The sequence below is a fragment of the Lithobates pipiens genome, unplaced genomic scaffold (assembly GCF_037356315.1).
Source record: "Lithobates pipiens isolate NorthernLeopardFrog02 unplaced genomic scaffold, aLitPip1_a1.2 Scaffold_27, whole genome shotgun sequence".
Classification (NCBI taxonomy): domain Eukaryota; kingdom Metazoa; phylum Chordata; class Amphibia; order Anura; family Ranidae; genus Lithobates; species Lithobates pipiens.
In genome coordinates, this window is record NW_027507788.1 from 140,210,306 (window position 1) to 140,235,454 (window position 25,149).

The window sequence follows — 25,149 nt, forward strand, 5'->3', positions numbered from 1 at the left end:
CTATTTATAGAAACCTCAAACCTCCTCCGACACACAGTTCATCTCGGAGAGCTTGTCAAAAGTTATCAGGCTGATAGCAGAGGAACAGAGCAGGACAAAGCTACAAGACACAGGGCTTTGAGGAGAGATAAGAGAAAATTGAGTACTGTCCGTGATACTTTTTTTATTCGCACTAACATACAATTTTTCAGGACCTCAAGCTTTCCGGGTATGTCCCCTTCTTCAAGGTCCAAGCAGTACTCAAGTGCTGCTTGGACCTTGAAGAAGTGGACATACCCCGAAAGCTTGAGGTCCTGAAAAATTGTATGTTAGTGCAAATAAAAAAAGTATCACGGACAGTACTCAATTTTCTCTGTCACAATTGCACTAATACGGCTACAATCACATTAAGGAGAGATAAGTAAACACTACAGATAGATGTGCCCAGCTCAAATTTCATGAATCGGGTTTACATCCATTTTAAGGGGCAAACCCCTCTTCAAAAACAATCTGAGCCTGTGTGCTTGGAGAGAGGCTTACAGCTTTAAATTTCTCCACGTGTCAATTGGTTTGACAAGCTTCTATGTTGGGGTGGCGATGGATTGTAATTTTGATGACTTTGCATCAGAACTTAAAGTCAAATTCCAGCTTACACCTAACTAGCCTTAAAATTGTCTACCTCTACCGTCCTAGCACATATGCTAACTAAAGTGTGTAAGAAACAGGGCCATTTTTAAGGCAGGGCAAAAGGGGCAGCTGCCCTGGGCCCTGTTGTTGTTGTGGGGCCTAAAGCAGCTGCCTCATGCTTGCCAACTATCCTGGTTTATATTCCTTGGTCCCTTGAGGTTTTAGTCCCATGCTGTGTCCAGATATCTCAGTGTGAAGTGCTGTAACTAATGCTGCCCAGTTCTGCCCTATTGTTGTGTACAGATGACTTACCTGCAGACCCCGTGTTTACATCTAAATTAATGCAGATGTAAATAGCGACGGCATTCATATGTAAATAGGGGATATCATGCCCCTCCCTCAGGGGGCCATGATATGTATATCATGCCCCCCTGAGGTCATATCCACAGTAATCTCTTGCAACCAATCAACAAGCAGAAATCATGTGCTGTAACCTCTAGCAACTAATCAGTGAGCCGTAATGTGTTCTGTAACCTCTAGCAACCAGTCAGTGAGTGGTAATGATACACTGTAACCTCTGGCAACCAGTCAGTGAGCGGTAATCATACACTGTAACCTCTATCAACCAGTCAGTGAGCGGTAATGATACACTGTAACCTCTGGCAACCAGTCAGTGAGCGGTAATGATACACTGTAACCTCTAGAAACCAGTCAGTGAGCGGTAATGATACACTGTAACCTCTGGCAACCAATCAGTGAGCGGTAATGGTACACTGTAACCTCTGGCAACCAGTCAGTGAGCGGTAATGATACACTGTAACCTCTGGCAACCAGTCAGTGAGTGGTAATGATACACTGTAACCTCTAGCAACCAGTGAGCAGTAATGATACACTGTAACTTCTGGCAACCAGTCAGTGAGCGGTAATGATACACTGTAACCTCTGGCAACCAATCTCAATAGCTGTCTGATCCTATTCAGTAAACTCATTTTGAGTCTAGCTGCTATTTATTGTATGTCTCAGAACAGGGGCAGAGTGAAACTGCATGGGGGGGAGCCAAGAAAAGTTTTGCCCAGAGTTCAATCAATATTAAAGACGGCCCTGGTAAGAAAGATGTATATACTTAACTATTTTCAGGCCACTCTGGTCCAATCATGTGACCTTCCTCTGTTTTAGCCAGTGTGTCTTGAGGGGAGATTGTTTAAACATAAGGAACCCTTGGGATCCCAGTGTATAACAAGGCCAATAAGGGCCACAGCATTCTCATAAGCAGTCACATGTCTACATGCTGTAATATGGATTTCAGACAACTCAAGGCCAACCAATCCCAGTAGGAAGAGAAGGTAGGCAAAATAGGTTTTCTCAGTCAGGCACAAAAGGAGCCCCTAGCTAAAGGGGTGCATGTTTCCTGTGTTAAGGGTATAAACATGTATACAAAGCTGGTGCAATCGTTATTAATTGAACAATGGTAAATCTGTAGGACAGCTTTGCAGTGGATGGGTCTTTTGATACCCTGTGCTTGTCTTCCTATGGGCATGGTAACAGCTGGAGAGTGAAAGGAATAATTAGTTATTTAGTTAATACAGTTTTGATTCAAGATGCTTACATTTTTAGGTATCTATATCTAAAACCAAAACCTTCTTTTCTTAGATTTTGGTTGGGGAACGGTTAAAACCCCTGTAATACAGTATTTTTCCTATTGAAAAGATTACCCTTCACTTACCCAAAGAAACAACAGAAAGTGAGGACATCTCCCAAATGCAAGGGAAAGCACCATCTTTTTTTTTTTTTTTTTTTTTTTTACAAATAAAAGGGGAATTCACATCTTAGTTGGCACTGAAAAAAAGTACCCATTGGAAAAATATCTCTAGATTCCTGTTCAATGATAAAAACTTGAGAGGGATTTAAACTCTTCCCCACCCTATCCAAAAAAGGTTTTACGTTATGTATACTTTATGTTATAGAGAAATATTCAACAACTGAAAAGTGCCCCTGTTGCTCAGGAATTTCCAGTATCCTTTGCATACCTTTCCTCCCCGATGAGTTATATTGTGATCAGGGGCAATCGCATGTAACCCTAAGGCCGCGTACACACGCGGGGACTGTTCGCCCAACTTTGTCCGTCAAACAGTTTCGGCAAACAGTCCGCTCAAAATTAGCATGGACGGACATGGCCACACACGACGTACGAACAGTTTGCTGAAACCGTGCGCGATGACGTGAACGGCACGTACGACGGGACGAAAAATACGACGTCCTATACACTGCATTATAACTTTCGGCGTGAAAATCCTTTCTGAGCATGCGCGCAACTTTGTTTGACGAACAAGCCTGCACACGCGGGGACTGTCCGCTGAAACAAGGTTTCAGCGGACAGTTTTTCGGAATTTCCGAAAAACCTTGTTCAGCGGACTGTTCGCTGAAACTGTCCGCTGAAAGCCCACACACGAGCGGACTGTCCGCTGAAACTTGGTTTCAGCGGACAGTTTCAGCGAACAGTCCCCGCGTGTGTACGCGGCCTAAGGCCTCTTTCACATGGGGTGGATCTGTGATGATCCGCCCGTCAACATCCACGCAGAGTACGTCATCACCCGATCTGATCCGCAAACGAATGGAAAAGTAGCTTTTTCCTCCGTCACACTTTTCCAGATTGGAGCAGGTCGGATGTCAGCGAACATGTCACTGCTGACATCAGACGCTCCATAGAGGTCTATGGAGCATCCGTTCAGGTCCGCCTAAAAAACTGACAGGCAGACCTGAACGGATCGTTCGTCTGAAAAAGGCCTTATTGTTCCCAGTGTGTGCTCCCATACTTTAGACTGGTTAGCTCAAACAACAAAACAATCCCATACAAGTTGTCTACAATACTAAATATACACAAATTATATGAAAATCAGTTATACGAATAAGTGTGCAGTGGTCATTTATTAAAACATATACAGTATGTCCTAAATATAAACACACAAACTGAGTTTCCACACAAAAAATAAAAACTTTCACAAAACGCACATTATATTTAACAAATTAAATGCAACATGTCCCATTATTGAAAAAACAAGTTCACAATGTGCCAAAAATCAGCCAGTGAATTGGGTGCTCACTATGAGCACCATTCCGGCATGACCCAGGTCGCTGAGATACATTTTAAATGCAAAATAAATTATTCAGTGTTGACAGTCCAAACAAAAGACATAAAACGTATAATTGCTATCAAGAGTGGGGTGCAGCTGCTCATGGCATTATTAACCTAATATAGCCGCATGGCCATAATAGGTGAATGTCATTGATCTAACGTAGCCATGTGTTCCTATTAGGCAGAGGCGGACTGACAACTCATGGGGCCCACGGGCAATAGGAGATTATGGGGCCCCCAGGCAATCAGAGATTATGGGGCCACACAGTATACACAAACACACAGTATACAATCACACAGTATACACAGACATGTTTCTATTGGCTGAGAAGGTACTGGAGAGGTGGGCCAGCTATAATCTTGGGATTTTTAGAACAAAAGGATGTCGGTAAGGGACATTTCAGAGACAGGTATAAAAGAACATATATTTTTACATACTGTTCCTGGTTTTACTGAGGCTGGCAACCCTGATGGGGCCCCCTAGTGGCCCGGGGCCCTCGGGCAATGCCCGAGTGGCCAAATGGTCAATCCACCCCTGCTATCAGGTCACTGATATGAACATCACCCCCCCCCCCCCTTTTCCCATAGCATACGAATGCCTTTGGGAATCCCCCACCTACAGCAGATTGGCACTGATAGCTAAACTAATGCTCACCCCTTTCAAACTCTAAGTGGAACTAAACTGCTAATACAGTGGGAAAAATAATGTTTTGATCTCCTCCCAGATTTTGTAAGTTTTTCCACTTACAAAAAAATGAATGGTCTATAATTGTTATCATAGGTGTAGCTTAAATGATAGGGACAGAAAATGAACCAAAAATCCAGAAAAAAAAAACACAAGATACAAATTTTGTAAATTGAGTTTCAGTTCAGAGAGTAAAATAAGTATTTGATCCCCAAGCAAAACATGACTTACCCTGTTTCCCCGAAAATAAGACCTAACGTGATTGTCGGTGATGGCTGCAATATAAGCCCTACCCCCCAAATAAGCCCTAGTTCAAGTCCTTGTAGGTCTTATTTGCTGGGTAGGGCTTATTTTCTGGGAAACAGGGTAGTACTTGGAGAAACCCTTGTCGGCAAGCACAGAGGTAAAACGTTGCTTGTAGCTGGTTACCAGGTTTGCACACATCTCAGGGGGGATTTTGGTTCACTCTTCTTTACAGATCTTCTCTAAATCCCTATGGTTTCTGGATTTTTGGTTGATATTCTGTCTCTATCATTTAAAATACACCTATGATAAAACAAATAGACCCTTTATTTCTTTGTAAGTGGAAAAACTTACAAAACTTACAAAATCTGCAGAGGATTAAATAATGATTTTCACCACTGAATATCTCAATAAGTGCTACTCTCTAACTATCTCCAACTACTCCTCTACCCATTGGTCCAAGTTCTGATGGTAAACAATAGACTGCGGTTAACACAGAGGGCAGCCATCTTGATGTAGGGGTGTTACTTTTACACCAATTTGCAAATGTAGCAAGCCAAGACCGCTATGTATACTGAACTATTTGATGCAAGCTTTGTATAGGCTTCTTTTGCTGGCTAACATGACTGAGCTCTGGGAAACCTGTATTTTAGATCTATACATTTCACATTATTTTATGTGGGAAAAAAGTCATTTTAATGGCAAGTATGAGTGTTGGAAAGCCAGTGAGATCTACGGGTACAATTACTTCCAAGGACATTTCCAAAGTCCACAGCTGCACTTGGAAGGCAAGGACAATTGACCTGTAAAGGTTGTCACTCGTGTATTACTGCTTGTGTTCATCCAAGATGATTAAACGGAAAAGTTTTGTCATGAAATGGTAAAGGAATGAAAATATTCTTTCAGTAAGTAGGAGGTTCACAGGCAGCTCTCTAAAGGCTCCAGGCGGACTCTGGGTCAATGTATGTCACTGGATACCAGTGAATAAAAGCAGCTTGTAAGGCTGCATGGAGTTTCAGACAGTTCCTCACACAGCATTGTTTTTGGTAAGACTAGATTCAGAATCCGTGCTTTCTTCCTGTACTGGTACTTTGCATCTCTTGCTTCCTAGAAGAAAACATTATAAATCTCATGAGTATTTATATCAAGAGAAACTTTAGGCAACATGTAAAAGTAATTATTAAGATAATGATGACATTCAGCAAATATCGCAACTGTAATAAAGTGTAAACATTTAATGGTCTAGGTGTGCAAGAAGGAAAGCACCACAATCAGAGCCCATGGTGTCCAGATTCAGTTTCCTTCAGACTCTTTTGTCATAAAAAATCCAACATGTTTCGGTGTGCAAAGTATCCCCCTTCATTAAGACCTGGTACTGTTGAAAAAAGTATGTACTGGACTAATGAAATCTAATGACCTTAAGGCTGGGTTCACACTGCTGCGGGGGGAGATCCGGATGTGATTCGCACCGCAAATCACATCCGATCTCCATAGCGATGCGAGTACAGCCATACAGATAGTATGGCTGAATTCGCATCGGTCCCGCAGCAAACTCGCACGGGACCCTTTTTTTGGGGGGGGTTCACACCATGCAATCCGATTCCTGTGCGAGTCGGCAGATCGCACTGCGATATGCGGACGGATCTGGGGGTGTCATTAACATATCATTGACACTCCCAGCCGTCCGCATAGGGCAGTGTGAACTGCCGGCGGGAGTAATGCGATGCGGGAAAACGCCGCGGATTCGCGGCGTTCCCGCATCGCAGCGGTGTGAACCCGGCCTGAAGGGTAATTATCCCAATTGTTCTGCTTCAGAAATCTGTGGCTGATCAAACTGTCAGGTCACCTGAGACCAGGTGGCAGATGCACTCCGTAGGAGTCAGAAGTGCACTGCTAAGGTAGTGGACCCTAGGACTGACTGCTGCGGATTGTACCCAGGGAATCTCAGGAAGCAGGTCTACTGGATCATTAAAGCGAGAGTCCGCCGGGACTCCGCGTTTTTTTTTTTTTTTAAAAGCCAGCAGCTACAAATACTGCAGCTGCTGACTTTTAAAATAGTGACACTTACCTGTCCAGCGCGCCCGCGATGTCGGCACCCGAAGCCGATCTCTAGATCGTCTTGTCGGGTGCTGCCGCCGCCATCTTGGGTATGGGAATCAGGAAATGGAGTCTTTCGGCTTAATTTCCCGGTTCCCTACTGCGCATGCGCGAATCGCGCTGCGCAATAAGGATGGTCCCCGCTGCCTCTGGGATCTGTGTGTTTAGCAGCAGGCAGCGGGGCACTTGCGGAAAGGGGTGGGCACTTGCGGAAAGGGGCGTAATCTACGCCCCTTTCCGCAGAGAGCTATCCCGGAAGTGGGTGCAGAATACCTGTACTGTACAGGTATCTGCACCCCCCTCCCCCCTGAAAGGTGCCAATTGTGGCGCCGGAGGGGGGGAGGGTTCCGATGAGCGGAGGTCCACTTTAGGGTGGACCTCCGCTTTAACACAGATCCCAGTTGGAGCTAGAGCATAGATTCCCCAGGGCGCAGAGTCTAAGAGCCAGCATGTGTTCACCAGAGCCTCTAGTGGTGAGGATGGGCTGCGCTGCCGTCTGGCTCCAGGTTGTGGCCCCTAGGGTCTCACAGCTCACAATCATAGTAGACTACAGGAGAAGGAAACAGCAGGCTGAACAACAAGGATAGTAAAGGGATAAGGCAGAAGTCAGGGCAACTAGAAGACAGGAACAACAGAGTACACGCCAAAGGTTCAGGGTCACAGGCAGACAGGGATAGTCTGGGACACGCCAAAAGGTCAAGGTCACAAGCAGATAGGAATAGGCGAGAACATGCCAAGGTCGGTAACTGAGACAAACAGAGCACACGGCAAGCAGGAACCAGGAAGCCAAACACACCGTGAATACACAATGGTTGATCAGCAAGTTTGGCTTGCAATGCCCAGGTTAATATAATGTTCCTAATTAGAAGGTGGGGTGCAGCTATGCTGAGGAAAGTTTATTTAAACAGTCAGGTGAGGGTGACTGGTCACATGGAGGAGGTAAGCTGACAGACACACATCACTGCATAACCATGACACACTGTTTGTGAATCTGACAAAGCACTCAGATTATAGCAACCACCTGTTGTAGGCAGGAACCCGAGGCCCATTTAAATGTGTAGCAAAGAAAAAAAGTCAATGTCCAGCTTTCATCCCTATGGCTACAAATCCCAGCACCATCTCTTCAGGCACTGCCAGCCCACCTGGCTGCATCTGAGTTCCCTGAAAACTCATTTATTCAGGGAAGCCTATCCCACACCCACCTAACTGTCCCCAAGCCACCCCCATCAAATCATTCTCTGCAGCTATTACCTTTTTTACCACCACCCCCTCCCTTTAGAATGTAAGCTCTACGAGCAGGGCCCTCCTGTACCTTTTGTATTGTACTGTAATTGTGTTGCAGCCCCATACATTGTAAAGCGCTGCATAAACTGTTGGCGCTATATAAATCGTTAATAATAAGAATAATCTGCCCCTTTCACTGAACCTCCAGGCAGTGGTGTATTTAGGTTTTGTTCTGCCCTAGACCTGACTAAACCCATGCACCCTCCTAATTTAAATACGACCCCCCCTCCCTGCCGAGGCCACACCCCTTCCTGTTTAAGACCCACCCTATCATCTGTAAACCACACCCCTTCCTCTGTAGACTCATTTGGCACCTTTAAGGGGAGGGGGAAACAGGTACCTGTTTTTGACAGGTACCCTTCCCCACTCCTGGGAGACTGTGCTGCCCCCTCTGAAGTTCGGCCCCCCTCCTCCTTCCTCCACTGGGCCATTCAGAAAGTGAAACACGCTTCGTACATATTCAGTAGGGAACCGGACAGTTTCCCTTACCATGAATGATGGCAAACCCAAGAGCCAATCCGAAAATCCGCTGAGGTGTCAACATCGTGGGATCCCTGGACAGGTAAGTGTCCTAATATTAAAATATAGCAGCTACAATATTTGTAGCTGCTGAGTTTTAATGTTTTCATGGGGGGGGGGGGGGGATTCCTCTTTAATGAGTTTGCATTGATTTCAACATTGATGGAACACTTTATTGCAATATCATGATCTGCATATTAATGCACTTTCATTAAATGTGGACAGTTTAATGGGTTTGCATTGATTTTAGCATACATGGAGCACTTTGCACATGCCAGTGGCGGCTGGTGCTCAAAATTAGAACATTCAGAAAAAAAAATACATCAATTGCAGCCTCACTGTGCTCCATCAAATGCAGCCACTGTTTCATCAAACGCAGCCACTGTTCCATCAAACGCAGCCACTGTGCCATTAAATGCAACCACTGTGCCCATCAATTGTAGCCACTGTGCCCATCAATTGTAGCCACTGTGTGCATCAATTGCAGCCACCGTACACATCAATTGTAGCCACTCTGCCCCATCAAACACAGCCACTGTGCCCTCAAATGCAGCCACTGTGTCCTCAAATGCAACCAATGTGCCCTCAAACACAGCCACTGTGCCCTCAAACGCAACCACTGTGCTCTCAAATGCTGCCACTGTACCTATCAAATGCTGCCACTGTCCCATAAAATGTTGCTACTGTGCCTATCACATACTGCAACTGTGCCCTCAAACGCAGCCACTGTGCCCTCAAACACAGCCGCTGTGACCTCAAACGCAGCCGCTGTGCCCTCAAATGCAGCCACTGTGCCCATCAAACGCAGCCACTGTGCCCATTAAACGCAGCCACTGTGCCCTCAAATGCTACCACTGTGCCCATCAAACACAGCTATTGTGCCATCAAATATAGCCATTGTGCCATCAAATGCCAAAGGATTCCTCAGTGTGTTGTAGAGGGTCCCTCCAGCACCCGAGCCCCAGACCCGAGGTCACCCCCCCAGTCTAGGGTGCACCCTCAAGTCCCATCAACAGCCTCCTCAGCACTCCTTTTCCATCTTTTACCCAGCTCCCCTGCTGGCATGACTCATGAGTATTTATGAGGCGGCCTGCCCCCTGCCTGTCCATTTTGCTGTGGATTGGCTGGAGCCCTCATCAATACTCCAAGCAGCCCCTCCTAGACTCTACCCTCTACTTCTGAAAGCTTCTCCAAGGTTCCAGAAAGCAGGGGGGGTCACCCAGAGATACTGCTTGCTGAGTCATCCAGCCTCCCTGAGGTACTCAGCCCTGATCCAGGTTCAATCCAGGCCTGGCTCTTAGTGTATGAAAATTTGGCCTGGCTAACAACTAACTATGTGCACCTAATCTAGCACACTAGAGGGTGCAAAATCTCATAAAATGAAGGAATCTCCCGTCAGGTACACAGATGGCAAAAAAAAAAAAATCAAACAATGCCTCCAACCCTTCCCTGCTCTATCCAGAATGAAATAAAAGAAAGTTTGGCTGGAGCTGGGCCATATAAAAATGATGATGATGTCCCTTTAAGCACATCACATTGACATTCATATATAAAAAAAACAGAGACTGATTTCAATGTTCTATGTAACAAAGCTTATTTGTCATCTGGTAAACACAGGACATGGTGGTACTTCACTCTATAATACTTACCGATGAATCCTCTGTTTACTTTCCTCTTATTTGTCTGTATTATCACTGCCAGTAGAATTCCAGCCATCACCATCAGCAGGGTAACAGTGATGAGAATTAAAGTGACAGTATCTAAGATGGAAAAAGAACAGGTGGTAGAATACAGCTCATTAAAGTACAGAACATTCTATCATTTAAAATTTTAAAATCAAAGGGTTCTAGGTTGTGTTTTAGGTGTAATTGACACTTGACACTTGAGCTGGACAGCTTGGATTGTTAAAGGACATAGAAAAATAACAGATCTTCTGGCAGGATCAGCAGATAATAAAACTGTTAAAATGGAACTAAATCCATCAATTTAACTGTTTCCCAAAATAGTTACATTCAAGGCATGCCGTGGTTGATAACTGTCACAATTGCTTGTGCTCTCAACTGAACTGTCAAACCATTTAGAGGGTCATAACTGATAACAGGTGCAACACCATGGCAACTGCAGATCTTACAAAGGCTAAGATGGCATCTTTCTTGTCTGTAAAGGGTAGGAGGGTTTAGTTCCACTTTACATTCAAGGCATTTCTTGAATGATGGTTGTTAAAGTGTCACTAAACCCACATCATAAAAAACTATCAACAAATGGTATATCCTCCCTATCACATCAGAGCAGCCCAAGTGACTATAGATTCACACATGTGGGAGTATACACAGTGGTAAATGACAGCCCACTCCCTTCCTCCTCTTCCATGCCCACTAACCAGCTAAACACAACAGGGGCAGGATATAGATTAATGGTGGCTTCACCTCCCTCTTATTCTAAAACACAGGCTGGAAGGTTGGGACACAGCCGGTGACTGACAGCAATACACCCAAACCATGTTATTAAAAAAAAATAATAAAGATTTGATTTAAAATATATATTTGAATGACAATTTTAAAACAGTTTATTGATAATAGTTATTATTAACTATGTAGTGCAAGGGCCTGCCTGATTGCATACAAATTGAAAATATTTAGGTTTAACCTCATTATCACGTGCCTGGTGAAGGCTAGAATGTTGAGGAGGTCTCTCTTGCACCTCCCGCCTAACACTCCCGAAGATGGGGACAGAGAGTGTAAAGGCAAGGAGTGGCACGAGTGCCGTAGCAGCTAGCTGGTGATGTCCACACTGTAGGTGGGTAGAACTGGTAGTTGCAGTCCTCGGAACAAGATGCAGGAGCAGCTTGGCACCAGAGCGTGGGGCGGAAGCAGAACCAGGAGAAGAGCAACAGTCAGCGGCAACCAGGCAGCGAGGCACCGAATCAGCAGGCAAAGCAAGTCCAGGAGATAGGCCAAGGTCGTTAACACCCGGGCAAAGTGGTACAAAGTCAGCAGGAAGATCAGATCCGGTAAGTAAAGTCGGAGTAGTAGGTAATAGAGTTAGAGCAAGAGCAGAGGCAAAGTCCAAAGGCAAGCTGGGTCATGCACAAGTAATCAGGTGCAGCAGATCAGGTCTTGGGGACACAGGAACGAGCTGAAGACTATTCAGCAACTACTCACAGTGATAGAGTAATTTAAATAGGCCACTGGGTGCCAAGTGCTAATTGGTATGTGCACGAATTTGCGAATGCGCACAAATATGTGTGCGATGAACTGGCACTTCATAAGTAACATTGGTCTTTCGCTCATTAATATTAGCACATGTGCAATGTGCATGAGCATGAATCCGCATTGGCCTTTTGGCGCTAGAAATCTGGTTTACCTAGCACTCATATTATATGGTTTAGGTAGATCTAAAGGAAAATTTACAATAAATTTTTATAATGTATGGCAAGCCTAAGATGCAAGCATTAGATTTAGCAAAGATATGTGATATGAGGACCTACCCAAACTATCTAATCAATCTTTATCCAATTAGGCAGACCTTTGCACTACATGGGTTTTGGTAGATCTAAGGAAAAATGTATTAGATTGTAACGTGTGTTGAGGAGGACTCAGAGAAATGGAAATCATGTCAATGCTGTTGACAGACTGCAACACATGCCATGTTTCATTTTGACCACAGTTCCACTCTAAAGTCCAGCTCAAGGCTTTTATTACTGTCTGTGTATTATTTGGGAGATTTTCCTTGACTTCCTTACCACAAGACACAATAGGCAGTTAGAGAAAATCTCTCAAATGTGTGTGCAAATCTCCACTACACCGCTGTTATTGAAACAGGTGTCCTCGTTGGAACATTTCTGTGCTCTAAGCACAGAAACATTGACTGCCAAGGAGTAGGACACAAATGTGCAGGCAGCATGTAGACATCAAGGCCCACTCTCCCTGCTACATTCACCTTGCCAAAGCACATACTGTATGTGTTACATGGTCGGTAGGAGCTTAAATAGTTAACTAAGGTTTAAACTTCGGACCAAAAAAAAGGGACAACTAACAATGAAGAAGAGATTGATTTGGTTATGAAGGAGGAAGAGTTATTTGAAATAAGGGACAATTCAGAGCTTTAAAACAGTCACGTCTCAATTCTCTGCCCATTCCCATGAGATGATATTTACCCCAGTTCAGTGCCACCATGGTGTTGGGTATTGTGGAGTGTTTGGAAGTGACAGAGCTCTCTGCAGTAGATGTCTCAGCATCCCCAGGCATTCTTTGTGTATGTGGAGGAATTGTGGTGACAGATGTAGGTAGAACCCAAACTTTTGTGCTCTTCAGCTTGGAACATTTTACATCGTTTGTGGCCGATCCTTGATCAAGCGCTATTAGGCCTAAAGCGCTGCAACTGAAAAAGGGCACAAAATTAGAGACAACTCAAGAAAACAGCATGAGGATAGACAAAGTTCACATAATTTAGCATTTGAAATATAGCATATAAGCATACCCCATTAAAAGGAAACTTCATACAAAACATTCCTGTGGTTAAAGCCCAGCTCGGAAGAACTAAAAATAACTATCCTTTGCAGTGAGGCTGCACCCACACAGCTGGAGTTATTTGCTGGTCTAGGGAACAGTAAAAGCATTTCAACTTACCCAATCCTCTGCTCCCCTGGCACATGGCACTCCCCACACCCTGGTGGTGGATTGTCCCTTTGGCGTCATCAAATTCAACGCATTGGGCCTAAAGATGTCAGAACCATAAACTGGTTGCTGTGGAGGATCAAGTAAGTGTAGCACCCTCTAGTGTGCTAGATGTAGATAGGTTTGTTGTTAATGCAGATACAAATTAGTTTAGCTCAGGGCTAAGCCTGAGCTATGAATCTGACTCAGGACAGGGTGACTCATCCTAGCAACTTCCCTGGTGCCCCCCCCCCCTGTTTTCTGGAACATTGGAGAATGTTCTAGACATAGTGGATGGAGGTTAAGAGGATATGCTTGGCATATTTATGAGGGCATCAGCCATTCCCCAATAAAGTGTTGGCAGGGGGAAAGCCACCTCATAAATAGGTATCAATTATGGCAAGAGGGGCAGTAGGGTGGATGATGGAGTGCTGAGGAGGCTGTCAGTGGCCCTTGAGGGTGCCTCCTAGTCGGGTAACCTCGGGCCTGGGGCTCAGGTGCAGGAAGGATCCTACCAAAACACACGGAGGATGCCCTTCCTGGAGGCATGGGAGCAAGGACAGCGGGAATAGGTCAGTACTTCTGGGAGATCTCCCAAGAGTCAGTCAGGCTGGTGAAAGGGGCAGCTGCAGCCAGGTGGGCTGGCAGTGCCTGAAGAGGTGGTGCTGGATTCAGTAGCCACAAGAATGATGCAAGCTAGACACTGAAATTCTGCTACACAACTAAGGGGCCTCGGGTTCCTGCCTATAATGGGCCATTACTTTCATTTGACTTAGTGACTATCAGATATACACAGTCATCCAGCTAGGTTCTGCAAGCAAGTGTGTGCTAGAGGAAGAAGATTAGATGTATATAGAGATTGCATATAGAAAGAGTTGTCCCTGAAGTTGTTGATGAATTCGGATGGGTATCCCATAATATCCCATCCCTATCTAAGTTATTACCCTCAATAAATAACAAAAAACAAAGTCACGGATTGTTCTCTGACTCGAGTGCCTGGCTGTGCAGGCCCTAAGGAGTCGTGTTAAGTCCTTCCCTCTCCTGACCCCTTTATTCTCACCCTGCCTCATTGTTTCTTTCTCCATCATGACTCTACTCAGTGTTCTTGGATATGGAGGAACTTAAGACCTCCTGCCCTCTAACTGTGCTAGTCTAGGCCAAGGCACTGCTGCATGAGTGAGGTCCCTACTCCCCCTGGTAGAAGACACCAGTGATTTCAGTGCTGGGAGGTGGGGGAGTACATGAAGGATGCATATAAGGGGTCAGTTCTTTGCAGAGACACTGTGCTGTACATGAGAAATGTGATTGTGTCTCTTTAAGACTTGCTGTGTTAAAGTGGCTCTGCCATAAGAAAAGCTACAGAGGCTGCTATTACTGCCTTTGTTCTGAAAATGCTAGTAGCTTTAATATTTCTGAATCAATGACTTGGACCAAGCATGGTGTAGAGGAGCGTAAGAAGAGCATGCTTTTTCAGGGCCAAATATGTAGAAAGCATTGAAGCCAAAACTTCAGCATGACATCAATGCACAAAACATTTTCTAAGAAGAGATCAGTAATGGCACCCTTCATTATCTTCTGATGACAGAGTCACTTTAGGGCAGCCCATTCACTTTGAATGGGTTCTCAGTGCTTCTAAATACAGTAAAAAAACACACATCTGACTATTTTTTTACTGCACCTTTCTGCAACCCTGAGATGTGAATAGGCTTAGTATTTGACAAAAGAACCAACGTGACAGTTATGCAACCAATATCCTCAGAAGAGAAGGTCATCAATGGCAGCCTATACTATTCTCTACTGACAGGTTTCTTTTGCAGATACCTTTTCTTTGACCATGTGTAATTCTAAAGAGTATCACATTATTAAAAAGGGCATTTTTCAAAATGAAAACTGCTTCACTTACTTGGTCCACGGGCGGCATTTGCTGTTTTCTTCAGATGCAAAATGTCCGTAGGCACAAGGCTGGCATTCTGCAATAAATAGACAGCTGTGGTCATTTCTAGAAGGACCTATCATATCATCTCCTAACTTCTATGGACTGTTACAGACTCCAGACAAGGACTGAGAAAAACAGTTTTCAAAAGTGTAAGGAACGGTTAAAATGTTTTTTGTTGTGTGTCCAGTTGGGGGCATTCCCTATGACTTCCTATCCCAGAGACACAACATGAAGTAAGAGGAAATTCCCTGAAGGTAGGGGGAATTCCCATCTTATACAGTTGTCACTGGAATAAGTTTCCCCATTGGAAGACTTATCCTCACCAATTATGCTGATGGCAATTTTGGATTTAACATCAGTTTCTATACAGTTGGCAATGGTCACTGTGGACAAATTAAGAGGGTGAATCTTCATAGTGGGGGACACCAATAAAAACATGCCTATAATCTATACCAGAAAAAAGAACCCCGTTTAACCCCTTGTCATGGGCTCCCACCTGCCCTCTAAGGGGTACTAAACACATGGAGCGACAAGTAGGCTTCCTGACTGTGTCATAACTGTGAATTGTCGTCACACTGGTCACATGATCAGCAGCCTGTCCCGGTGGTCCCCCATTGTAAATAGTGACCGGAAGCTGTTCACTGCGAAGGGAGCATACGGGCGAGTGCGCTCTGTGAACAAAAGAGTGGAGCTGGCTGCTGCAAGTTTGTGGCACATATGCATTACACTGGCAGGAATGTGTTAAAAGGAAAATTATTAAAAATAACAAAAAGACAGGAACTACACACAGCAGAAAATGATAACATTGACTTTCCAATATTAATATAGAACTCACTTTTATTTACTATCTCTTTCCCACGGTCACAGGTACAGGCTGTTTTTCTGTCATTCTTTGGATAGCTTCCTTCGGGGCAGATACAGACAGCATCTGAACTTTTGGTACATGGCTTTTCTTCAATGCTTCCTTTAGCAAAGAATCAGAAAAAAACATTTATTTTATATCAAAACTGTTGTTTACTGACCTCCATTTTTATAAGTGCAATTATAAAGTAACTCTACAAGTGTGATAGCGTAAAGGCAAGGCCTCACCTGCCATGAATATTAAAAAATAAATAAATAAAACAAATCTAGCTTTGAGGGTCATAGCTTGGCGACCTGGGGTCATAGAGACCCCAAATTTGGGGTGTATGTAGCCTAAGTCTTACCCAACCACTGGTAAATTTGGGGCTCCTACGACCTATGGTTCCAGAGATATGGGGCTCCCTGCACAGCCTGTCAGAAGTTAAATACAGAGCGACCAGTTTAAATACAAGCTGACACACTCTGTTTGCAGCAGACTGAGAGGATGAGCTCACAATGCCTCTTACTTCTTGTCAGAGGCACTGAGCTCAATGGAAAGCTTGGAGTCTTGGACAGGATGTGCTACCTGTCAGAATTGGCAAGCCAAGGTAAATTTGTAGCAGCCATATAGCAAAGCATTGTGGCCATTTTTATGGGGGGGGGGGGGGGGCTGGTATCCTGTTTTTAGTGGCACCCAGCTCCCGCTTCCTCCCCTGGCACTGGAAGGAATATCACCTCTCTCCCCTCCCTCCCTGAAATCTTCTGGGGCACCTCACAGGTCCCAGAAGATTGCCCGACCCTTCACAGCTCGCAGAGCAGCTCGTGCATGCACAAACATTTAGAATGCCAGCACCGCGGAGAGGGGCGGGGCTTCGTGTACCTGCATCGCTGGAGCGTGGGACAGGTAAGCGTCTGATTATTAAAAGTCAGCAGCTACACTTTTTGTAGCTGCTGACTTTTAAATGGATGTAACTCCACTTTAATGTATCCTGCAAAAAAAGTGAGGACTACAGCAAGGTAACAAAGTAAAAAGAGACAATTGCGCCACCTAGAGGAGAATTACATCATGTCTGCTTCACCTGCTTCACAGGGCAAAATCCATTACAGAATAATGCCCTGTACACACGGTCGGAATTTCCGATGGAAAATGTGCGATCGGATCGCATCTGACTTTTTTTGTCGGAATTTCCGACACACAAAGTTTGAGAGCAGGAGTTAAAATTTTCCAAGAACAAAATCTGATCATTTAAATTCCGATCGTGTGTAGACAATTCCCGACGGACAAAGTGCCACGCATGCTCGGAATAAATTAAGAGACCACAGCTATTGGCTACTGGCCCGTTTATTGTCCCGACGTACGTGTTTTACGTCACCTCATTAAGAACGATCGCATTTTCCGACAACTTTGTCCGATTGTGTGTATGCAAGACAAGTTTGGCACAAAATCCGTCTGAAAAAATCTGATGGATTTTGTTGTCGGAATGTCCGACCGTGTGCACAGGGCATTAGAGGTATTACGCCTAAAGGAAAATATTAAAGGCTAGGTTCACCTTTCTGAACATTTTACATGTTACATCCATATTTAGAGTGTATCATGCAATATGTTCAGCATCCTCCCCATGATCCCCTGAATCTCTCCATAGTAAGGAGCATTCTTAATTTTACACTCTTGGGTCTCATTCATACGTGTGGTCTAGGTATGTTGAAAATAGGTGGTTGAGCCTCCATTTTATCACCCCTGACCGCTGAGCTAATGGTCATGATAGTCATGTTAGTACACAGCACTGTGGTTTATACAACCTGTCACACTTGGCAGGCAGTACCACCACCAATTGTGACCTATTCAAGTAAATAGGACTGCACCACAATCATGCTGTAACCCCATTCATTGAGGAAATGAAAAGCATTCTGTGAATGGTGCCTGTGCCAAGCAAGCGATCCCCTCTCTCAGGGGCATGGGGGGCAAGTCCAGTCAAGTAGCCCACCCACCATGCCCGAGCATCAGTGTGACAGGAGCCAGCACTGGACGCTGCAGTAGAGAGCAGAGCCAATGCTTTCTGTATCTCTCCTGTCACAGGCAGAGTACATTTGGTATCACCCTGCCTGTGATAGAAAAGGAGAGGTTTAGGAACTCATGGAGGACGTTTACTAGAAGGCAAAAAAACACAGTAAAGCTGACCATAGATAGAGTTCACCTTACCACTCCTTGCTTTACAATAAAAAACATGGCAGAAAGATATTACTTAGCTTTGATTTCACTCTTACCAGTGCCACAGATTTTGCATCTCATGCATGGGGCCCTGTAGTTTTCGGGGTTAAAATGACCTTTAGCACATTTGCTGCATGTTGATGCTGAATTGTACCATGTGCACTCCTTAGTTATTTCTTCACCTGCATTAACACCAAAAAAAGAGACGATGAAAACCTGCAAGATAACCTCAAAAACAATGTTTCTTTATTATCACTGTATCACAAACATCACTGAGTGAGGGCCCGTTCATACTAGTGGATCCTTTACTGCAAGTTCATTCCCTATGGCCCCCAATGCACCTTGCAATTGACTTGCCTACAGTGTGCTGCCAAACGGTGGTATATGCACCATTTTCTGCCTCTATACCACAATGCACGTTAATGCGCTGATATGTGTTGCGCTGTAATGCAAGCAGGGGCGGACTGACAACTCATGGGGCCCTTCGAGCAATAGGAGATTATGGGGCCCCCAGGCAATCAGAGATTATGGGGCCACACAGTATACACAAACACACACACAGTATACAATCACACAGTATACACAGACATGTTTCTATTGGCTGAGAAGGTACTGGAGAGGTGGGGCAGCTATAATCTTGGGATTTTTATACCAGTAGGATGTCGGTAAGGGACATTTCAGAGACAGATGTAAAAAAAACAAACAGATTTTTACATACTGTCCCTGGTTTTACTGAGGCTGCCAACCCTGATGGGGCCCCCTAGTGGCCCGGGGGCCCTCGAGCAGTGCCCGTGTGGCCGAATGGTCAGCCCGCCCCTGAATGCAACACACGCTCATAGGCATGCTGCAATCATTCTCAATGGCACTGTATAAAACTATGTGTTCAGGGTTCATTCACACCAGCAAATTTATATCACATGCTTTACAGAATAGATCGTTAAATAATACATTGGTGCAATGTAGTGCCATTAATTCAGAATGGCAACCCAACACACCTTTCAAATGGACGTGTTGCAGTACAGCACAACTTGCTGCACCACACGTTTATCAGTAAGGTGCATTGGAGTGTAGGATAGTATAGTGGGAGAAATGACAGAACAAGAAGGTGTGCCCAGAAGGTGGAGAGAGGGATCACAAATAGTCCGATGCCTGAGCAATGCAGTGTTTCTGGGTCTAGTCTGGGTCTATTCCTGCAGGAGACCTCTGCCCCAGATGTAGAATCCCTAAGAAAGCATTGAACAAGACACCGAGGTCCCAGCTAGGCTTGGCCGGGAGGGCCTATTCTCAGATCTATTGTCCAGGGATCAAGTTGGGTCAGGAGAAAGCTCATGAGAGAGAGCCAGGAGGAAGTTGGTGGGGAAGTGTCCAGCTGTCCTATGGTGGTGTGAGTCTACATCTCCCCCACTGGGAGGAGCCTGGAAGATATTAGCAGGAGACAACCGGCGATCCTGTGGCTGTGTGTTGCTTATAAACTCCTGAGAACCAAGATATGTGTGTGAGCCTCTCAGGCTGTATGGGAATGAAGTCCTGTGCCTAACACTGTGAATGCTGGCTGGGAAGGTAGCTTGTCTATGCTCCAGGCAATGGTAGAGAGTGATAGGTATCCCGGGAGCGCACATCAAGTCAAAGCCTGCTGTGTGATAGTGAATTGCCGTCTCAGTCTCTGCACCCCCGCCAGGCCATGCCCCCAACACGTTTCACTCCGCCTACTGGAGTTTACTCATGGGGATTGATTCCTGAGGAAGTACAAGCATTAGATATCCTTTGGGGCATTCAGTCTTACGCAGAGGTGCAGCTAGCAGCTTGTAAAAATTAGCATGAGGTTAAGGAGTCCTCAAATTGTACAGTCGCAGATGATCAGGGCATCCCATGCTCCCTGCCAGTATCCAAGTTCTTTGTTTCAATAAAAACCCTAAAAAGCACCTGTAGACTGTTTTCTGAGTCAGTGGATGAATGAAGAAAATGCTGTGTTCCTGGCTTTGTGTGGTCTGAATGGGGAAATAGGACCAAATTCACCAGCAGCTCCTTAGGGGGTGCTCTACACCTATATATTTTAGTTGCTGTTTTTTCCCCTTTTCAGGGAATTCCTATCATTCTTGTCTAACTCCCATCATGTGACCAGGACAGGCAGTAAGGCGGGATTCACACCTATGCATTTTTAGTGCTTTTTGCATTTGGCAGATTTGCACTACAGAACGTGTTCCATAGGAAACCATGTTAAATGGACTGTAGTGCAAATCGGAAAAATGCAAAAAGCACTAAAACTGCATAGGTGTGAATCCAGCCTAAGAGGGAATCCCCCCACGTGGGACACTAAAAAACAAAAAAAACTGACAGAGATTGTAACCCTTCCTCCTATCCAAAGATAAAGGAAAGAAAAACACCTGGCTGGAGTTGGGCTTTAACAACTCAAATATGACGATGTTGTAATTTTGTTCTTAATGATAGACAAGCTGGACTTCCCCTTTAAGCAGTAAGACAGCAGTGCCTCTCTGTATTTTTTTATTTGCTGAACTATACATGACCAAATTAACAGTTATTAGCATTGTACTTAACGTATAATGAGACCCCAACGTCTTCTCAGTCTTTCTAACTTGACAGCATTCATTAAAATAAAACCTGGTGATCTTGCCAGGAAGACCTTTGTTTGGACACCTCCTGTTATAAGGTGACAACGCACTGTGCCTGTCTCCCAAATGTGCTCCTGTGTTGTCACCCTGCCATTTGGGTTTCTAACGGATACTACAAGTGAACATTTCAACATCCATAAATGCAGGCATGGCCCATTGTGTCACCATCATAAAACCCATCTTGAGAAATACCATTACTTGAGTTCAAAGAGCATAGAAGTGGTTGAAAAATGGCTGCATTTTTCTTTAGCTGTAGCAAACTACAGCAAACGTCATTCAGTTAGGGTTTATATCTACTTTCATTTCTATCATTTAAAGGGTAACTCCACTTTCGTAAATATTAATTAAGCATATACAATTGCGACACACGTCATATTGTAAATGAATGTTTTTACCTTTCCTTTTCAATCTGCAGCCACTGTAATTTTCTGTAAAATGCAATTCAACATGGCTACCTGGAGGTGCTCCTTACACAGATGGTATACAGAACGTTACCAGAAAAAGTAATTTCCAGCTTGTGTGATTGGCTCACTGATTTTTCCCAGAAGTCTGCACTAAGATACAAATCAGATTTTAAACATCCCCTGCAACAACAGTGTAATTTTTAGTGAAATACTCCCAAAGGGAAATCACTTCTAAAGGGGTGCAGACCCTGCCACTTTCCTCATTAGAGCCCACAAGGCGCAGCAGCTGATTGATAATTATAAAATCACTCCCATACAGATTCACATGGACACAGACAAACAAACAGCGAGTGATAAAAGGTAGGAATCTACAAAAAAAGGTGTTAAAATCCTTGCAATGTACATAGATTGCCCAGAGGACAAAACAAAAGTGGAGTTACTCTTTAAGCCTAGTACACATTATTAGAACATCAGATGGTCGATCGTCCGATTTTCATTGAATGTTCTTTCCATGCTGAAAATGAGAATCCCATCAAATGGCACAAAAACTGTCAAATAACAGAGGAAAACTTCCCACATACGACTAGCTACGTTCCAGTGTAAAATCAGAAGTGATGTAATGTGTTTTGTGTGACCTTTGTTGTAGCCATGCCTTAGGGCCTGTTCACACCAAAAAAAAACTCACTCCAGATCCGTTACGGATGCATTTCTGCATGCGTGTCTTTAACGCGTTTTTGATGCATTCCAGGGCGGTTTTGGTGTGTTTCTGGTGCATTTCCAGATGCATTCCAGGTGCTTTTTTGTTATTTTTTCCTGTTTTTTTTTTCCACTATACTAGGGTCCAGCGTGTTTTTGATGTGTTTTTGATACCTTCCAGTGCATTCCATTACGTTTTTTACGTGTTTTTCTGTGTTCCAATACAGTCCAGTGCAGGAAAAATGCAGCATGTTCTACTTTTTTTTTTCTGAAACTGAAAAGCCCTGGAAGTGACTACACTGCTGTGAACTATGTTCTTGGAAACCATATAACCTACTTTGCATGTGTTTTTTAGAGGCAGAACAAAAACGCACTGGACTGCATGTGGTGTAAACTGGCCCTCACATTCCCGACTAGATGCAGGTGCTCTCATATCTCAATAATAACAACACCCCAAAACTTTAATTGTTTAATATATCACTTGACTTAGTCATAGGCCAAAAGGCTTTTTGAATACAAGCAAACAAATAACTACACTGACAATAAAACAATTACCATTTTCAAAGAAAAACATTGTTCCTAATTATATAGGCATTTTAGTCCCCTAAAACTTAAGGAAATGAATCATGGTAACAATAATATTGATGTAGCACCCTGGAGTTTAGGCAGGGCTGCTCCTCACAAAGTTACTTGCCAGGAACAATTATCCTGGTTCATTGTTAGAGATCTATTGATTTCTGCCTAAGTTTGACCTTATTGCACTTCTCTCTTCTACCACTAGGTGGCCAGGTACTTGGTGGTACTAGATATTAGAAGGGAAACCCAAGGTCAGGTTATGGTTATATGGGGTATCTCAGACAATGGGCAGGGGTTTTCTTGAATCCCTTGGCCTGCTGGGAGAGCCTATATATTCAGGTGGAGTCAGGTGATCGGTGTTCTGTGCCACCTGGAAGGCTGTCTGGGTGGACGTGTGTCGTATTGCCCGGGCTGCTAGGCTGGAGATTGGGCCTATCCTGGGCACATCTGGCTGCTATGCCTATCCAGAAGCAGGAGAGCAGTGCAGGGTTGAGACTGCAGCTTGCAGTCCAACCAGAAGTGACGGTTATGCTGGCCGGGGAACCTGTCATGGTCGGAGGTAGAGGGGAAGCTGTTTCCAGTAAAGGACCATCCACCTTATTACCACCTCACCACAGTTAGTAGCTGAAGTAAGTACTGGAGTAGTATTCTCACCAACCGGGGATGGTGAAGAATTGGGAAACTTCAGTGGGAATCAAGCCAGGGACCCAGCCAGAGGAGGTGATGCTTGCAGAGCAGCCTTGTGTGACAAGCCACGGACCAAGCAGGCCAGCGGGGGAGGAGCTTGAGCGGTATCTAGAGTGCCAAGCTAGGGACCCAGCAGAGAAGCGGGAGTGACGCTTGAGGAAGATACCTCGGTGGAAATTGGAGGAGCTCAAGGGATTCAGTGACAGTGAATCAGAGTGTCTAGTGAGAAACCAAGAGCTCAGTGTATTGAAGAACTACAAGGAGAAGTTGTAGTGAAGGTGAAAGAACTGTTACACTTTGTGTTAGAAACGATTAAAGACTGTTGCCATAGGAGACAGCATTCCTGCACATGCAGATGTAGTGTTTTGCTGGATGCCTTTCCCTGCATGGCTGTCCTCCTATTAAAGTCTTGGAGTCTGCCAATTAATCTTGCAACTACCTGAGGGTGTCCTGGCCCTAACCCTCTCTCCCCACAAAAATACAAAAAGGACTGTTAAAATAAATAAAACCTCTTTTGCATCCAAGAAGTGTCTGGCGCCCAATAACTTTAACCATCTTACACCCACTATGCCTCACAACCCACCACATACAGAAGGATGTCAGCTATCCCTGGCCCTAGTGGTTCTCATCAGACCAAAGGATGCCTGGGACCTTGCTACATTAATAATAATAGCTAATAATAATAATAGCTGTTAATCATAACACTTTATTAATTGTCCAAGAAATAATCTAAATACTGGTAAACTTTATCTTGTGTGATATGAGGTAGTTTGGTGTTCCATCAGATTAGGTAATGGAAGTGACGTTCCATCAGCTGCGCATGTGTCCACCTCTACCAGGTTTGCTCATCTGACAGAACACTTGCAGTCAGAAGAAGGCAGTTGACATCTTACTACACCCAGCTATGTCTTGAATGTATTTCCACTTTGGGGATGAGGTCCTCCTATGACACGCTGATATCCCTATAACAGGAATGTTTGGCTCCTGCACTAATACATACTTACCTGGTTTGACATCTAGGGCAAGGACAGTCTTCCAGACCATGTAGTGTAATTCTGATGTTTTTGAACTGGTCTTTATTATTATTCTTTTTTTTTTTTACTAGTAATGAAGGCGATCTGTGATTTTTAGCAGGACTGTGACACTGCGACAGACAGATCGGACACTTTTGACACTTTTTTGGGACCAATGACATTTATACAGCGATTGGTGCTATAAAAATGCACTGATTACTTTGTAAATATCACTGGCAGGGAAGGGGTTAACATTAGGGGGTGATCAAGGGGTTAATTGTGTTCCCTCAGTGTGTGTTCTAACTGTAGGGGGAAGGAACTGACTAGAGGAGAAGACAGAACGTTGTTCCTAGCTAGTATGAACACAGGATCTGTCTCTCCTCACAGAACAGGTGTTTGTGTGTTTACACAGTTCCCCGTTCCGGCTCTGTCAGGAGCAATCGCGGGGGCCAAGCAGACATTGCGGCTGCCAGGCACATGTATTGACTCCTAAATGACGCAGCCATTATGCAGCGGTTACCTGTGGGTTTTTCTTTGTATCCCGAACAGTTCCTGTGGCAGTTGTGGCTGCAATCTTTCTTGGTCTACCTGACCTTGGCTTGGTATCAAAAGAGACCCTTTTCCACTTGCTCTGGATATCTTTTTATATCCTTTTCCATCTTTGCAAAGGTTTATTACCTTGTTACGCAGGTCTTTTGACTGTTCTTTTCTACCTCCCCATGGCTCAGTGTCTACCCTGCTTAGTGCTTCCATGTAAGAGCTAAAAAGCTCATTGACTATTTATGCACAGACACTAATTGTGATTTAAAAATTAACCTTTAATTGCCATTTTAATTGCAATTTGAAGGAAGCCAGGGGTTGCCCAGTGACGTATGGGTGACCCCACCCCCTCTGATGTTACATCAGAGGGGGCGGGGTCACCCACACGTCACTGGG

The 25,149-nt window shown here is 44.5% G+C and overlaps 1 protein-coding gene across 1 annotated transcript in view; it reads right to left on the bottom strand.

Annotated features, from left to right (window-relative positions):
• Positions 1–3,512: 3,512 nt before the first annotated feature.
• Positions 3,513–25,149, bottom strand: part of LOC143934179 (tumor necrosis factor receptor superfamily member 4-like) — a 36,312-nt gene continuing 14,675 nt past the window's right edge. The window contains exons 2-7 of the mRNA XM_077457571.1: positions 18,264–18,389; positions 15,994–16,122; positions 15,126–15,192; positions 12,724–12,947; positions 10,217–10,327; positions 3,513–5,774 (exon numbers count right to left, since the gene is read on the bottom strand). Coding sequence (XP_077313697.1) covers positions 5,695–5,774; positions 10,217–10,327; positions 12,724–12,947; positions 15,126–15,192; positions 15,994–16,122; positions 18,264–18,389 — 737 coding nt within the window. The 3' untranslated portion in view covers positions 3,513–5,694. The remainder of the gene's footprint in view (positions 5,775–10,216; positions 10,328–12,723; positions 12,948–15,125; positions 15,193–15,993; positions 16,123–18,263; positions 18,390–25,149) is intronic.